Source organism: Taudactylus pleione, unplaced genomic scaffold, assembly GCF_031769625.1.
Source record: "Taudactylus pleione unplaced genomic scaffold, aTauple2 ptg000875l, whole genome shotgun sequence".
NCBI lineage: Eukaryota > Metazoa > Chordata > Amphibia > Anura > Myobatrachidae > Taudactylus > Taudactylus pleione.
In genome coordinates this window covers 975,845-994,579 of record NW_028285277.1, presented here as the reverse complement: position 1 = coordinate 994,579, position 18,735 = coordinate 975,845, and the positions used below count along the sequence as shown (strand labels likewise).

General features: G+C 47.3%; 1 protein-coding gene across 4 annotated transcripts in view; it reads right to left on the bottom strand.

Annotated features, from left to right (window-relative positions):
- The window catches only part of BMAL1 (basic helix-loop-helix ARNT like 1), a 148,257-nt gene that overhangs the window by 102,049 nt on the left and 27,473 nt on the right, over window positions 1-18,735 (bottom strand). For 3 of the 4 annotated variants that reach the window (XM_088458957.1, XM_088458956.1, XM_088458959.1), the window contains exons 2-4: window positions 3,819-3,916; window positions 3,532-3,679; window positions 661-681 (exon numbers count right to left, since the gene is read on the bottom strand). In XM_088458957.1, the coding sequence (XP_088315083.1) occupies window positions 661-681; window positions 3,532-3,671 (161 nt within the window). In that variant the 5' untranslated portion in view covers window positions 3,672-3,679; window positions 3,819-3,916. The remainder of the gene's footprint in view (window positions 1-660; window positions 682-3,531; window positions 3,680-3,818; window positions 3,917-18,735) is intronic. The other variant, XM_088458960.1, reaches the window with a different exon arrangement.

Below are 18,735 nucleotides of genomic sequence, written 5' to 3'. Positions count from 1 at the left end.
GGATATTTTTTTTCCTTCAATAAATGACATAATCAATTAAAAACTGTATTTTGTTTTTACTTAGATTGTTTTGGAATTATATTCAGTTTTGTTTCATGCCTGAAGCCAATAAGTGGTTGAATCAATTAGCGGCGTGGGCGCAGTGCTGCCCGGAGCTATTCAATTGCTGCCGCTACCCGGGCACTTTACACAGATACACAAGTGTTACACATCACATTAATCACCGCGGTCTCCGGCGGTGACCCAGTCGCATTGCATCGGCAAAAAAAAGCAGCAAAAACGACGCCTGGCGCAAGCAGAGTCTCACGGGACCAGGCGCGACGAGAGGGGCCGTTTGGCACAACTGCAGCAAAGACGAATGAGGACACATCTGTAAGTGACCCCTGCACAAGAATATGGGGGATTATGTGACAGAGACCTGCAGTTATACCGCGCAAACTAAGAGCGACACTTCCACTGTCCCCGGGATAATATTATACATTCATCACTTAGTATGTACATCACAAGGACTGAAATAACGGGGATGGAAGACAAGTAAACTTTGTAGCATGAAATAAAGTGGGTGTAGCAGATTTTATGAAGGCGATTACGCTCAATAGGAGTAACCAGGACAGGAAACGATGCTGAATGACATGACAGAAAGGTCAGAAACGTACTTACTCATATGAAAAGCCATCAAGCCTAGAAGACAAAAGACGTCACATTAAGCAGTGAATCGGAGTAATAATGTACTAAATGGAGATTGGGGAAACGTTAGATGGGACCGGTCATCTGTTTGACGTGGGGAGGGGGGTTATTATGCTATGGTTAGTATTGAACCCCCAGGACAGGGTCTGCACGCCCATCTACGTAACTGCGCCCTCCTACACATCACCACGCATGAGCTCTGTAAGTCTACACACCCATCTACATAACTGCGCCCTCCTACACATCACCACGCATGAGCTCAGTAAGTCTACACACCCATCTACATAACTGCCCCCCTCCTACACATCACCACGCATGAGCTCTGTAAGTCTACACGCCCAGCTACGTAACTGCCCCCTCCTACACATCACCACGCATGACCTCTATAAGTCTACACACCCATCTACATAACTGCACCCTCCTACACATCACCACGCATGAGCTCTGTAAGTCTACACGCCCATCTACATAACTGCACCCTCCTACACATCACCACGCATGAGCTCAGTAAGTCTGCACACCCAGCTACATAACTGCACCCTCCTACACATCACCATGCATGAGCTCAGTAAGTCTGCACACCCAGCTACGTAACTGCCCCCTCCTACACATCACCACGCATGAGCTCTGTAAGTCTACACGCCCAGCTACGTAACTGCGCCGTCCTACACATTACCACACATGAGCTCTGTAAGTCTACACGCCCATCTACATAACTGCGCCCTCCTACACATCACCACATGAGCTCTGGAAGTCTGCACGCCCATCTACATAACTGCGCCCTCCTACACATCACCACGCATGAGCTCTATAAGTCTACACACCCATCTAAATAACTACGCCCTCATACACATCACCACGCATGAGCTCTAGAAGTCTACACGCCTAGCTACGTAACTTCCCCCTCCTACACATCACCACGCATGAGCTCTATAAGTCTACACACCCATCTATATAACTGCACCCTCCTACACATCACCACGCATGAGCTCTATAAGTCTGCACACCCAGCTACATAACTGCGCCCTCCTACACATCACCACGCATGAGCTCTGGAAGTCTGCACACCCAGCTCCTACACATCACCACGCATGAGATCTAAAGTCTGCACGCCCATCTACGTAACTGCCCCTCTCCTGCTTCTCTGGACCAGTACAGAAGACATCTTCTGTAATCTGTATACTCAGACTCTCTCCTAATGGAAAGGGGGATTTTGCGCCTGTGAGGTGAAAACATATTTTGTATTTATTAACAAATACAGTCACTCTGGGAGATTAGATATAAAACATTTACAGGCCCTGTGATTGTGGAGCCAATGTTCCTGAAGGTGCAGCCTATGCAAGGTCTGGGGGTGGCTGTTCTCATATAGACAAAATGGCTGCCGCCACTGTGCGTGTGAGACAGGCACCTGCCATTACAAAATACGTGTTTCTGCACGCCATCAATAACACGTTTATTAAGATTGATGACAGGTTGCAGAAATTCCATTTATCACAGATCATTCTTAGTCATTTATCATTTATTTCTGAAACAACTAAAATCTAAAGAGTAGAGCTGAAATCTTGTTCTCCTACAAGGACACTGAAAGGGGTTAGAGAAAATAATGGAGGCACACCACTAAGCAAACATGGGCCTCTTCTCACTCGCAGGCAGGCAGGGTTATTATGTGTTTCCCTACAGCTCACATCCGTCACATACATCATACTACAAAAGGTACTGTAGTTACTATGGAAACGGCAGAAACACACGTAGACAGACGCAAACGCTGCAGTGACTAAACCGCGTCCGCACTGTGAGTTATCGGTGTCTCTGCATCCTGCTAGGGAATACGGATAAAGGAGTAATTATGCTGGAGGTCGGTAATGTCCTGGTCTATTCTGAGGTTTCTTCTATTAACTTACATAAAGTCTGAAAACAAAAAACCTCAGATACATTCTCAGTGGGAATATGTATTTTACCCCTCGCTGTCCTAAGATGAGGACCCTACATTTATTTAGTTATGGGACTTCCCCATAAGCCTGAACTATGCCAAGTGCAATGCAATGACAGGGCTCCCCCAGGTTATGCAATGCAATGACAGGGCTCCCCCGGGTTATGCAATGCAATGACAGGGCTCCCCCGGGTTATGCAATGCAATGACAGGGCTCCCCCGGGTTATGCAATGCAATGACAGGGCTCCCCCGGGTTATGCAATGCAATGACAGGGCTCCCCCGGGTTATGCAATGCAATGACAGGGCTCCCCCGGGTTATGCAATGCAATGACAGGGCTCCCCCGGGTTATGCAATGCAATGACAGGGCTCCCCCGGGTTATGCAATGCAATGACAGGGCTCCCCCGGGTTATGCAATGCAATGACAGGGCTCCCCCGGGTTATGCAATGCAATGACAGGGCTCCCCCGGGTTATGCAATGCAATGACAGGGCTCCCCCGGGTTATGCAATGCAATGACAGGGCTCCCCCGGGTTATGCAATGCAATGACAGGGCTCCCCCGGGCTATGCAATGCAATGACAGGGCTCCCCCGGGCTATGCAATGCAATGACAGGGCTCCCCCGGGCTATGCAATGCAATGACAGGGCCATGATTATGCTAAAAACCTCTACTGATTGCAAAATGTTATTGCATTTATATAATATCAGTAATTTGGAGTTGTGCACCTGAGATCTGACGGTTTCTGTGCCTGCAATTAGTCTCATCAGGTAGCACCTCCCATTATATATATATATTCAGGGTGTGCAGTCCAGGAATCTTTCCAAGAAAGTCACTCAGCAGGATCTGCAGGCTCCATATAGCCACTAACCAGCTGCCGGTGGAAGAGGAGCACCAGCTACGTGTTGTACTTACTGATAGTCTGTTAGGCTCCCTTTCCTCTTGCGGTTACACTCCATTCCCCCTGTGCTGAGTGAGCTAGACAGGAGGTCGGTGGGACCCGGAGAGATGAAGTCGTTAATAGTTGAAGTAATGTCCATTCTTTGGTCAGCCATTGGAACATCTGCGGATGGACAGCAGGAGAGGAGAATAGTGAGATAATGCGCTTCTCTTAAACACTTCTGCAGGCACGATCTCAGGACACCTTCTACGCAAGGAAGAGCAGAAATCCCAACACAACAAAACAAGCCCAAGACACCTACCTAAAAGATCTGTCTTGGTGAAATAGGAACCAGAGGAGAGAACCCTCCTGGAGGCTGGAACACACGGTCACCTGCTAACCATGGTCTTCTGTCCGACACTAGAGCACAAGACGACAACTGGGAGTGAGGACGGTGAGGAGCGGTGCAACACAAGGGTACACAGTATAAGAACAAGGTAACACACAAATATATAGAGCTATATCTCACTGATCATTCCTTTAGTTTTGTGACCCATCACTGAAATTAGAGCCCTACCAAGTAGAGTCATGTATTTACACTATTATTATTTCTACCCAATATATTGGATGCTAATGACAATGGGTCTGTACACAGGACAAGGTCACTCTGATGCTGGAAGATGATATTGAATGTCAGTGTAACCAATGAGGGAGGACAGCAGTGACACATTATTGTGGCGAGAACCTGTGTCCTGTCATGTGACATCTCATTAATAACATCCAGCCAGCAGAATACTAAGAAACAGACGTCTCCTAAGTGCCTGCCCCGCCCCTCGCATGGAATTCATGACTAGAACAAGTCACCGTCCAATCAGACTCTTTGTTCAAACAGATTTTGCTCTTGCGAGGATGATCGTTTGACTGGCCACACAGTATGCGATACGGCGACTGTCCGGCCAGACGTTGCCCATGGTGACTGCTCTACAGATGGAGAATTAGGTGGGCATAGAACATGAACACCGGAAGGGGAGCATTTAGCCATAAATCAGGACAGGCAGAATATGGTCGGCCAATGACCATGGCCATCATTAATGCATCCAGTGCATGGTTGCCCGCGGCCTTTAGAGAGCAGGATGAATGTGAGCAGGTAATCGGCCTCGCAGATATACCAGGCTGAGGGGCTCAGATCCTGCAGAAATTGCGTATTACACAAATTGCCAGCTCTCCTTCCCTTATTGCTGTAAGCACAAGGTCACTTCTCCTTTATACGGGTGTTATTGGCCTGGGCACAGGAATGTGGATGATGTCTGTGTTACATTAGGCCTCTCATTCCACAGAAAACTGCACAATAGAAGAAGAGGAAAATAGAGACCTCACCGGTGACAGCGATCGCGTCATTTTACCTCACTGACTAGAGCACAAGTGACATCTCTGCGTTATAGTATGTTCAGCAAGTTATGTTATAGAAAATGTGTAGGCTGTGTGCAAATATAGGTCATGACAAGTGACGCACGTAATGATACAGACGTACAGCACAGAGATGACAAGTGACGCACGTAACGATACAGACGTACAGCACAGAGATGACAAGTGACGTACGTAACGATACAGAAGTACCGCACAGAGATGACAAGTGACGTACGTAACGATACAGAAGTACCGCACAGAGATGAAAAGTGACGCACGTAATGATACAGACATACAGCACAGAGATGACAAGTGACGCACGTAATGATACAGACATACAGCACAGAGATGACAAGTGACGCACGTAATGATACAGACATACAGCACAGAGATGACAAGTGACGCACGTAATGATACAGACATACAGCACAGAGATGACAAGTGACGCACGTAATGATACAAACGTACCGCACAGAGATGACAAGTGACGCACGTAATGATACAAACGTACCGCACAGAGATGACAAGTGACGCACGTAATGATACAGACGTACCGCACAGAGATGACAAGTGACGCACGTAATGATACAGACGTACCGCACAGAGATGACAAGTGACGCACGTAATGATACAGACGTACCGCACAGAGATGACAAGTGACGCACGTAATGATACAGACGTACCGCACAGAGATGACAAGTGACGCACGTAATGATACAGACGTACCGCACAGAGATGACAAGTGACGCACGTAATGATACAGACGTACCGCACAGAGATGACAAGTGACGCACGTAATGATACAGACATACAGCACAGAGATGACAAGTGACGCACGTAATGATACAGACGTACCGCACAGAGATGACAAGTGACGCACGTAATGATACAGACGTACAGCACAGAGATGATAAAGGAGACACTCAGATAATGAAACCTCTATAACAATATGTAATGTGCCCCCCAATGGCACGTCACTGAACTACAGTGTTCTATAAGAGGTGGTGGGGGTAAAGTTGGCAGTGTTGGCGCGTCGGAGGATGCAGATAAAGCCAGATGACATAGTAACTAGTATTATTACAGGGGAAATTTCCTGCATTTGTGGAATGGCCAGAACCAGTGACAGGAGGACGCCATGGTCACAGCAGGTGCGGGTGATGAGTGACGTCAACGACCAGCGGGAGCGCGCGTCGCTGGTCGTATGACTATATAATGAACGATTGAACAATATCGTTATTATTCATTACATCGTCTAGTGGATACGCGGCTTTAGAATTTTGTGTTGTGTATTGCGATCATATATTTAAATGTGATTTAAGCATGTTCACACGTCTGCCTTATAACGTCCGTACATTGCTTCCTCCTGGGCTTTTCCAGCTCATGTATTACAATGTAGATGTTAGGAGCCCAGGAGACGTGAATAGTGAGCAGGATAGGAATCGCTGTAATAGCTGAAATACAGAGTGTACAGAAATTACCTGTGGAACCTACATGTTACTAAGGGTATGAAGTCAGCATGTTGACGTCCACTATGTCGGTACCAGAATGTGAACAGTTATGATGCTGACATGGTTACATGTGGACATCGTTAAATTACTGACAGAAGTGTTAAGGGGCCGACACACTAGACGATTATCTGCATGATTTGGACGCATCGTAACGATAACTCGTGCAGTCGCTGCGAACGATCACGATCCCGATGTGCGGTCACCTGTACACACCCGCTCATCTGCAAACTATATATCGAACAATCCATATATATCGTCCAGTGTGTACACAGCTTTAGGCATACTCAAGAATTGTATGGTCGACATTCTCAGGTCGGCATTATGTTGACATGGCCACCGGTGACAAAATATATGCCAAGTATTAATAATGAGTTACTCTACCACCCTGTAGGGAGCTTTAGCTGAAATGACAACGCGACACACGTCACATACTGCTGCGCTTGTTGGTCAGAGAGGAAGATGACGCTGGGCAGTCGGTAACGCTAGCCAAGCACATATACATGTAATCCGATTTATTGCTGCGTGGATGTCATAGTAATTCAGTGTGCATAGTGTGCGGGTAAATGCAAGGCAACTGATGCAAGTTATTATTTATGCTAACCACTGTGCAGCCGTGCAATGCAATCATTAATACTGTGAATGGTCTGTAAAGAGAGATTGTATAGGAGGATTGTGGCCGAGAAAAGCAATACCTCCCAGCATCGGGCATGGCGGCGGCACACTGTGGTAGTCATGGCCACACCCCTAGTGGGCGGACTATGTTCTATGCCGCACACAGTACACACCCCTGCCTTTACTTACACTACTTGTGACTATGGATAAAAGGTCGCCCCCATAATTTGCTGCACCTTGCCGAATATAAGTGACCCTTTATTAACCGTCTTAGCTGGCGCAAACGCAGCCTGAGCTTTCCCTGACATGGTCACATCCTGTTCAATAAATTATTTAAATACATTTCTAAAAGTATGCGCTTTACTTAGGCCTAATAATAAAATACAAAGAGATATTTCATTTTCAATTCATTTTATTTTAATCGTCAGATTTCAGATGCTGAAATTATCCCTGAGCAGCTGCAATTTATAATCCAGTACAAGAAAATCCCAAACCTGTATATAATCACACACACCTATATTATATACACATTTCCTAGAGACCAGGATCATACTAGGGTAATGGAAAGTAAAAGTAAAATAATCGAGGAAACCTCATTCACCAAAGCGGACCACACCCCTGACAGGCCAGACCACGCCCCTGACAGGCCAGACCACGCCCCTGACAGGCCAGACCACGCCCCCTTCAGTCACCTGTTACAGCAGGTAAGCTGCATTGTGTGTGTGTGTATATATATATATATATATATATATATACATATACACACACACACACACACACACACACACACACGCGCGCGCATATACACAGATTGATCTGCACTCCTATACCTCCATAGAACATTTGCCAGGGTGCTCGTCAGAAAGTAATACAGAAAATGCAGCAACACTGCTCTCCACCGGGGTCTCGTGCAGTTGAATGCATTCACTATGATTTACTGCATGGCCGGCGGTTCAAATCCCGACAGCGGCATCCCGGCAGCACTGAAAATCACCATCGTCCCCAGGTAAATATTCTCTAAACTATTCTACCCCCTAACCCTCCCTTAGGGGTGCCTAAACCTAACCCCCCCCTTCCCCGCCACTGAATCCTAAGTCCCCCGGGCGGGGGGGTACCTAGCCCTAACCTCCCCCCTAAGTGCCTAAACCTAACCCCCCCCCCTTCCCCGCCACCGAAACCTAAGTCCCCCGGGGGGGGTTACCTAGCCCTAACCTCCCCCTGGGGGTGCCTAAGCCTAAACCCCCCCTTCCCCTAGCCTAAACCTAACCTCCCTGTGTGGTGCCTAACCGTAAGTCCCCCATGGGAACCCTAAACCTATGCGGCTGTCCGCGCCCGTCGCCGGGCTTAAGGAGGGTATCCAGTACCCGACAGTGAAAAGACTGAACGATATGTCGTTCAGTGTAGAGACAATCAATCATCTGCAAACATGCTGAACCTGACTATATCGTCAGGTTGACCGGCATGTTTGAACGATGATAGATGTCTCAAAGACCAAATTTTCAAGCGATGTTCAAACGATTATCGAACGATTTTATCAGTCAACTTTAGTGGATACCCCCCTTTACCTTCGATCGGTAAGCCGGGCTCCCGGCGTAGGGAAAATTACAGACGTCGGGATTTCGACACCTGTCATTTAGCCTTTGCCAGGATTATACAGTCGGGAAGTCGGCGGTCGGGATTCCATCCATCGGCTTCTGGACTGTTTCCCGGTTGAAATATATGCAATGAAGCAGCCAGTTTGATAATCCAACGTCTCAATGTATCTACTTGAAAATGGGAAACAAAATCTCAAAACGTTGGATTATCAAACTGGCTGCTTAAATGCATTTGAACTGTATGAGACCAGTGCACTGCCGTCTTGAGAGATATATATATATATATATAAAACACACACACTTTTATTGTGGAGACTCCCTACCAGCCACCCCCCAGTCTGCCAGAGAGAGACAGTGACTCATGGCCAGTACACATAGCAAGCACACGTATGTACTGAGGATCGGACGCGGTGCATCTCTGCCTGGTGTTGCCACCGGTCACACGACTGCCCTGACTGCTAGATGAAGCCGATGGTGCACACTGACACCTCTCCCAGCGAATCAAGGTCAGAGCAGAAAGTAGGTCATCTGACTCAGCTAAGACACCGGCACAACCGGGACCTAAATACACTCAGGGAGCTGCCGGCTCCATGCTGCACGTTATACAATACGCCCGCACACACAGGAGACATGGGCAACGTGGCATGGGGGATGCAGCGCCCACCAGACGACCATTAAGAAAGTATATACTGCCCACGTTTTATGGACAATTGTCTCCCGTGCAGATTGTTTCGTTAATGATTTCAAGACGTCGGACTGAGGAGAAAATCTGTTTTCCCAAATTTGATCTTGTGAAATATTTATTTGGGGCTGAACAGTTATATAATATCACAAGCGTAAAGGGACGTATTGTGGGACATCGTTGTGTTATGCTCTTATTACATCTGTAAAGTGACATTTTGTGACTGAAGACTGTTACAGTGACAAGCACGGCTTTCTCTCTGTGTGTGTTACATAGGAGTATATAACAGGATTACTGTAAGGCTCTGACTGTGCTATTACAGCATAACACCCGCTCAGAGCCCTCCTGTCAGTCTTATTCATGTGCTAACACTACATCTGTAAAGTGACATTTTGTGACTGAAGACTGTTACAGTGACAAGCACGGCTTTCTGGGCCTGATTCAGAGCCGCTCGTAAGCGGCCGCTCGTTCGCTCCAAGCGATGTTCGCACATCTGCGCATGCGTCGCAATGCGCATGCGCCAACCAGTGATTGCGTTCGGAAATCAAGCGCTCGCAAAATAGCGAGTGCCTGCTAATTTGAGTGACAGGATGAGGCGTTTGTGGGTGGTAACAGGGGAAGGTGCTTGAAAACGGGGAGTGGAGAGCCGAACGCAGGCGTGCCAAACGGTCAAAACGGGCGTTTTAAGGGTGTGCATAATTAACAAAGCAGCGTCATCGACCACGTCACTTGGTTGTTTCTTAGCCTGAACTGTTCGCATGATTGCGGTAGGAAAATCCAACCACAAGCACTGCGAGCAGTTCAGATGCCCTTCGATGTACTCGATTAATCTAATAAATAGCGGAGATGACATAGGATGCGAGCGGCCAGGGGGCGTCTTTACAAAATAGCGAGCGCATGTTTCGTTCGCTCGCTCAGACATAGAGACGTCAACAGACCGCAAAGAGCAAACGCTCAATTTAAATAGCCGGCCCCTTTTTCTGAATGAGCGAGCGCAAATAGCGTCCGGCTCTGAATCAGGCCCTCTGTGTGTGTGTGTGTGTGTTACATAGGAGTATATAACAGGATTACTGTAAGGCTCTGATTGTGCTATTACAGCATAACACCCGCTCAGAGCCCTCCTGTCAGTCTTATTCATGTGCTAACACTACATCTGTAAAGTGACATTTTGTGACTGAAGACTGTTACAGTGACAAGCACGGCTTTCTCTCTGTGTGTGAGTGTGTTACATAGGATTACTTTAAGGCTCTGACTGTGCTATTACAGCATAACACGCGCTCAGAGCCCTCCTGTCAGTCTTATTCATGTGCTAAAACTACATCTGTAAAGTGACATTTTGTGACTGAAGACTGTTACAGTGACAAGCATGGCTTTCTCTGTGTGTGTGTGTGTTACATAGGATTACTGTAAGGCTCTGACTGTGCTATTACAGCATAACACCCTCCTGTCAGTCTTATTCATGTGCTATTATAGTCCTTGCACAATTCAATAGTTTGGGGACAGAATTGGTGTGCAAGGCATAATGGAAGCAGGTTATATCACTGGGGTTGTTCTTAGGGCACAATCATCTATTGCTCTGTAATGACAGGTCAGCAGTAAAATCAGACTAATCAGCGCTTCTGTAAGGAACAGATATTCTTCACTAATGCTGCAAATTTATTCTCAGGAAACAAAATATAGGAAAAATTGAAAAAGCAGAGTCTCTCCCGCCAGACACTAATTATAATAATACAATCTCTATATTCACACGGACAAGAAGCACGGCAGAAATCAGAGTGACTGCAAGACAGAAAAGGGCTTAAACGTGCCACATCTATGCCCGAAGATTAGGTTCAGCGCACACCAACTCACTAGCGAGGCGAAACGCGGTCACGTCAGAAATAATCAACGCGTTTCAGGATAAAGTTTTTATAGGGTATCTTTATTGCATTTTATTTTAGAGGGCTATTTTAGAGTAAAATGTTGTGTGTGTAATAATGACACATTGGGCACGATTCTATTCAACGCGATGTAAATAGCTCCGGGGAGGTAGCTCCGGGAGCTATTCAATTCATCGCGATGTTAGATCGGGGAAGGCTCGTTCTCGCGCCTTAAACAGGGTGTTTAGGCGCGATAAAGGGGCATTCCCCGACCTAACTTCCCGGCGCGAGGCTGTTTTCCAGGCGCGAAGGGCAGAAAACAGCCTCGCGCCGAGCCTTTTGTCGGATTTCTTCTCTCATCCCCGGAGGGATGAGAGAAGAAATCATTAGTCGGACTTGGCAGCGCGGTGTATTGAATAGCTCCGGGAGCTCACTCCCGGCGCTATTTACATCGCGCTGAATAGAATCGTGCCCATTGATGGTTCTTTCGCTTTTAGGGGCATATGTATCAAAGCTTGATGTGAGATAAAATTGTGAGATATAAATCACCAACTAATCAGCTTCTAACTTACATTTTGCAGGCTGTGTTTAAGAAATGATAGTTTGGAGCCGATTGGTTGGTGATATATATTTCACAATTTTATCTCACATAGAGCTTTGATACATATGCCCCACAGTGTGATCCAGCCTCTCTGTCAGATTCATCAATACACAAAGCGGGATCAAAGTCATAAAGAGTTGTGCAAACGCTACAAGATACCATTAGCGCAGCAGTACGACGACACATGGAGACAGATTGCGCTTGCTGCCAAACTTGTCCTTACTTTGACAGTAGCAGAGGTATTTTTAGTTGCAGAAATGCCAATGTGTACAGCCCTACTGATGGCTGCTAGAAACCGCGTGTTTGGGGATCGTTACAGTAAGTTTGGTTCCCTGAACATAGGCTGTACAGGACACCATCAGCTAATTTGTGCCGACACAGCTACCTACTGTTGTGGGAGTAATTCTAGTGGGCCCCCTCCACAGGGACCACAATATAAATTGCTACTTGAACAGAAGGGTTGGTGCACATGGTGAACAGGGAGCGGGTGGTGCACATTTCAATTGTTTGAAGTTCACATGACGTCTCTATGCTCAGAAAATGGAAGATTCTGCGTCTGTTCACGTAGAGATTGTCAGGTAAGGGGCAGGGTCCCCTAAGAAACAATGGTAAGGGCTTGGTCCAAATAGACGGAGGGAGGGAGGAGGTGAGAGGGGTCAAGCTGGGTCTTGGGGAATAGAGATGCGACAGGTGGGTGGCGATCCAGTAGATGTGTACTGTGCAGGGGTGGGGCGGGGGTTTCATGCCTTAGGCAGATGTCCTTAATTGTGAGCTCCAAGCCTTCAAATTTCAGGAATACAATGTAAACCTCTAGAACAGTATAAAACAGGGTAAATGCATCAGAAACCGCTGGGGTTACACCTAAGGCTGCATAAGTATCACTCACCAGATTACACCGATGGCAAAGCTCATGAAATCTAACACTGGTCAAACACATCACACTGCAGTCTAAGCAGCTTTTCACACTCACACATAAGCAGGGGTACGTGTGCACAGAACACAGCAGTGCGCCTACAGAATGACATTCATCAGACACACAGTACAAATTACCGCCATCTGGTCGACAGTCAGAATGCCAGCATGGTCAATAGGTCGACAACCAATATGTTGCCATGCATATAGGTCGACAGGTTTAAAATGTCAACATGATCAAAAGGTCTACATACATGTCAACACCAAAAGACACATTTTTATTTAATGTTTTTTTAGGAGTAGGTTTAGGCTTAAGCTGGCCATACACTAGAACAGAGGTTCCCAGACTCGGTCCTAAAGGCACGCTAACAGTCCAGGTTTTAAGGATATCTTAAGGTGACTTAATTAGTACCTCAGTCAAATTCATTTAAACACCTGTGCTCAACCATGGATATCACTAAAACCTGAACTGTTGGGGTACCCTGAGGACCGTGTTTTCATTTCATCCAACCAGCCAATTAGTTGGAGGAAAGTTGCTTAAGTACACAGGTTCTCAAACTCGGCCCTCAGGACCCCAAACAGTGCATGTTTTCCAGGTCTCCTCACAGAATTACAAGTGAGATAATTAGCTCCACCTGTGTATATTTTAAAATGTGTCAGTGAGTAATGAGTACACCTGTGCTCCTGCGTGACCTGTGTGGGGTCCTGAGGACTGAGGGCCTGATTCAGAGCCGCTCGTTCGCTCCGAGTGATGTTTGCCCAACTGCGCATGCATACGGATCGTTATACGCATGCGCGAACCAGTCAGTGCGGCCGAAATTCATGTGCTCGCAAAATAGCGAATGCCTGATAATTTGAGTGACAGGAGTAGGCGTATGTGGGTGGTAACGGGGGAAGGTGCTTGAAAACGGGGAGTGGAGATCCGAACGCAGGCGTGCTTAAAGGTCAAAACGGGCGTTTTATGGGTGTGCATAATTAATACAGCAGCGTCATTGACCACGTCACTGGGTTATTTTATAGCCAGAACTGCTCGCAAAATTGTGGTAGCAAAAACCAACCACAAGGATAGCGAGCAGTTCATACCCTGGTCGATGTACTCAATTAATCTAATAAATAGCGGACATGACGTAGGATGCGAGCGGCCAGGGGGCGTATTTTTAAAAAAAACGACCACAAGTTTTGTTCGTTCGTTCAGACCTAGAGGCGTGAACAGACCGCAAAGAGCGAACGGTTGATTTGAATAGCCACCCCTATTTTCTGGACGAGCGAGCGCTAATTGCGTCCGGCTCTGAATCAGGCCCTGAGTGTAAGAACCACTGGGCTAGTGTATGGCAAGCTTTAGATTTAGGGTTAGGTGTTATGGTTACACTAAAAAAAGCGAAAAACCACAAATCAACAATTTTGATGCAGACATACATGTTAAATGTCAACATTCTAAACAACATAGTGGTTCTCAACCTATTATCCGTGTCGACACTGACAGCCAACATACTGAATGTGAACCTTCTGAATTCCTACAAGTTGTATCACTCCCAAAGTTACAGTATATCAGGCGGAAAACAGCAGGGGATACGGCTGCTACAGGGACAGAAATTCTGCTCTTAACCCAAGATGCCCACGCCGAGCTGCGTGTGAGCGGCCACAGACGGGGGCTAATTTTCACAGAAGTAGCAACTTTTTATGCTGAAAAATAAAAAGGAAGTCAAAACACAAACAAAAAAATGTATATATCTAGGTATTTTCCTAACACATCATCACCACCAATGACCATGCAAAATGTCCCTGTATTTTACACCAAGTCAGGTCAGACTTCAATTCTTGGTCTAGCTCCAGTCACTTCATTTTATGGATCGGCAGAGTGAACTCTACCTTTTTCAGACTTCCAATTTTTATTCCTCCCTACGATATATATATTTGGAGACCAAGTCAACACTTTGAACTATGTCCATGTTCCTCAAACCATTCCTGATCAATAGTTGCAGTGTGGCAACCAGGCGCATTATCCTGTCGCCATCAGGGAATGCTGTTGTCATGAAGGAGTGTACTTGGTCTGCAACAATGGTTAGGTAGATGGTACGTGCCACAGTAACATCCACATGAATGCCAGGAGCCTAGGGTTCCCAGCAGTACATTGCTTAGAGCATCACCCTGCCATCTTCTCATTGTGCATCCTGGTGCCATCTCTTCCCCAGGAAAATGACATACATACCCAGCCGACCACATTATGTAATAAAATAGGGATTCATCACACCAGGCCACCTTCTTCCACTGCTTTATGGTCCAGTTCTGATGCTCATTTGCCCATTGTAGGTGCTTTCAATGGTGGGCAGGGGTCAGCATGGGCACTCTCACCAGTCTGCAGTTGTCCAGCCCCATATGCAGCAAGCTACAGTAGCTCTTCTGTGGGATTGGACCAGACGGGCTAACCTTCGCTCCCCACACACATCAATGAGCCTTGGGCAACTATGACTGTCGCTAGCTCACCGCTTGTCCTTCCTTGGACCCCCTTTGGTAGGTACTAACTGCTGCATACTGGGAGAACCTGACAAGACCTGACAGCCGTTTTGGGAATGCTCTGACCCAGCATCTAGCCTTCACAATTTGGCTAGGGTACTTACCTGCCCTGTCGGGGATCTTCTCCCTTCGGGCTGCCGGCGTCGGGATATGAACCGGGAATTCATGCCCATTCCATTATGGCTGATGGGTGTAAATAAATAATTAAAAAAAAAAAAAAAAAATCTAACATCTATTTAGGCCTAAATGAAAAAAATGGGATTTTGGTACCTACCGGTAAATCCTTTTCTCTGATTCTACAGGGGACACTGGAGATGCTTACGCTGGGGTATAGAGGCGTGGATAGCTGGAGCTGGCACTTCAATCATTTCAAAGTGTGAAGCTCCTCCCCCTCTATGCCCCACCAGCCCTCAGTTTAGAAAATGAAGACCGAGAGGAGATGGAGAACAAATGGAGTAACAAAAAAAGAGAAGAACACACAATAACTGAATCATACAACATACGGAACAAACCGAACAGGCAGGCAAAGAGCGCAGAGGTGGGCGTCCAGTGTCCCCTGTGGAATCAGAGAAAAGGATTTACCGGTAGGTACCAAAATCCCATTTTCTCTTTCATCCACTAGGGGACACTGGAGATGCTTATGCTGGGGACGTCCCAAAGTTATCCCCACGGGCGGGAGTGCTCTGTGGTACCTGCAGAACAAGGCGGCCAAAACGGGATGCCGAAGAAGCAAACGTATCAAATTTGTAAAACTTGACAAATGTGTGAACTGAAGACCAAGTGGCCGCACGGCACAATTGTGACGTGGAGGCTCCTCTACCGGCCGCCCATGACGCACCCACAGAACGTGTGGAATGAGCAGAAATGGACGAAGGAGACCGACGGTCGGCACTCACATAAGCCTGATGAATAGTCAGCCGGATCCAACGTGCCAGAGCGTTTAGACTAGGGATGTGCAGGCTCGGATAGGTTCGAGTTTGCACGTGGAGTTCGGATTTTTCCCTCCAAAAAAATGGAACTCAGAAAGAGGCAAAACGTCATCTTACATGGACGAACATCATCATTCCTGGACAAAAGACCAGGAATGATGATGTTCGTCCATGTAAGATGACGTTTTGCCTCTTTCTGAGTTCCGTTTTTTTGGAGGGAAAAATCCGAACTCCACGTGCAAACTCGAACCTATCCGAGCCTGCACATCCCTAGTTTAGACGCTGGCCAACCCCTCCGAACAGCGTCACAGAGGACAAAAAGCGACTCAGACTTATGGAGGGACCCCGTCCTGGCAACATAGATTCGGAGAGCCCTAACCACATCCAAGGTAGAAGAACCAGAGTCCTCTACCAACGACGGTACCACAATAGGTTGATTGATATGGAGCGATGACCCAACCTTAGGAAGAAAGGCGGCTACCGTCCGGAGTTCCTCCCTATCCGTATGAAACACAAGGTAAGGTGGCTTATAGGATAGAGCCCCCAACTCCGAAAACCTACGAGCTGAAGCGAGAGCCAGGAGGAGGACCGTCTTCCAAGACAGGTACTTAAGATCAACCTCCTCCAAAAGGTTCAAACATGGGCGACTGAAGAAACAGAAGCACTAAGTTTAGGTCCCAGGGATCTATTGGATGTACAAAAAGAGGTTGCACGCGCAACACCCCTTGAAGAAACGTCTGCACCTCAGGAATGAGGGCCAATTTCCTTTGAAAGAAAATAGAAAGGGCAGAAACCTGCACCTTTAAGGTTCCCAGACGAAGGCCAGAATCCAGACCTGTCTGAAGGAAAAGCAGAAACCGGGACAAACGAAAGGTCCTAGACGGAAGACCCCGACTGGAACACCATGATATATAAGCACGCCAGATGCGATGATAATGCGCAGCAGAAACTGGTTTCCTGGCACGTAGCATGGTGGGAATAACCTCGTCTGGGATGCCTCTACCGGTTTCAAGAGCCACCCCGTTAAACGCAGCTGTGCTAAGTTGGAGTGTATGAAAGGGCCCTGCTGTAGAAGATCCGGGCGCAGAGGAAGGGGCCACGGATCGTCTGACAATAGGGACCGAAGGTCCGAGAACGAACTTCTCCGAGGCCAGTTCGGGGCCACGAGAATTACAGAAGCGGTCTCCTGTTTTATCCTTTTTAGAAGACGAGGAAGAAGTGGAATTGGAGGAAAAAGGTAAACGAAGTCGTAGATCCACGGACTTGTCAGAGCATCTACTGCTTCCGCCTGCGGATCTCGAGTTCTTGACACTTATACTGGAAGCTGACGATTCAATCGTGACGCCATGAGATCCACCTGAGGACATCCCCAACGACGTATCAGCGCGTTGAATACGTCTGGATGAAGCTTCCATTCCCCGGGATGGATATCCGGTCGACTTAGGTAATCTGCTTCCCAGTTGTCCACACCCGGGATGAATACCGCCGACAGTATTACTGACTGATTCTCGGCCCACCGGAGGATCTGAGTTACTTCTCGCATAGCCATGCGACTCCGAGTCCCTCCTTGCCGGTTGATGTAAGCGACGGCCGTCGCATTGTCGGACTGAACTCTTACCGGACGAGCCTTTAGAAACTCTGTTGCCTCTATCAGAGCATTGTAAATCGCTCTGAGTTCCAACACATTTATTGGCCACTTCTGTTCTAGAGGGGACCATCAACCCTGAAAGTGATAATCGAGGACTACTGCTCCCCATCCTCGCAGACTGGCATCCGTTGTTACGATGATCCAGTCCCACACTCCAAATCTTCTGCCTGCTAACAGATTTCTGGATTGTGTCCACCAAAGAAGAGCTACTCTGGTAACCGGGTTCAGACGGATCTGTCGATGTAGTAGCAGATGAGACCCTGACCCCTGTGCTAACAGGTCCAGCTGAAACACCCTGGAGTGGAACCAGCCGAACTTTAGTGCCTCGAAAGCAGCTACCATTTTCCCCAAGAGACGCAGACAAAGAAGCATGGACACCTTCTTTGTTCTGAGGACCAGCTGAACTAACAACCGGATATCCCTGGCCTTGTCTGTTGGAAGAAAAATCCTCTGCGATTCCGTATCCAATATTATGCCTAAAAACAGAAGTTTCTGGGATGGATTGAGATTCGACTTCTTGAAGTTGATTATCCAACCGTGTTGGATTAGAGTGTGATATGTCAGTAAGGCATGATCTGATAAAAGAGACACCGATGGAGCCTTGATTAACAGGTCGTCCAAATAAGGTATTATGTTCACTCCTGATGACCGAAGGAGAGCGATCATGACTGACATGAGTTTGGTGAAGATGCGGGGAGCCGAGGATAACCCGAATGGTAATGCCCGAAACTGGTAATGATCTTTCAAAATGGCGAAACGCAGAAAGGCCTGGTGTGGTTCCCAAATGGGAACATGGAGATAGGCGTCCCTGATATCCAGGGATATCAGGAACTCCCCTGGTTCCAAGCTCGCTATGACTGACTGCAGAGACTCCATCTTGAAACGATACATTCTCAGATACAGGTTCAAAGACCTTAGGTTTAAGATGGGCCTTAGGTTTAAGATGGGCCTTACTGATCCATCCGGCTTGGG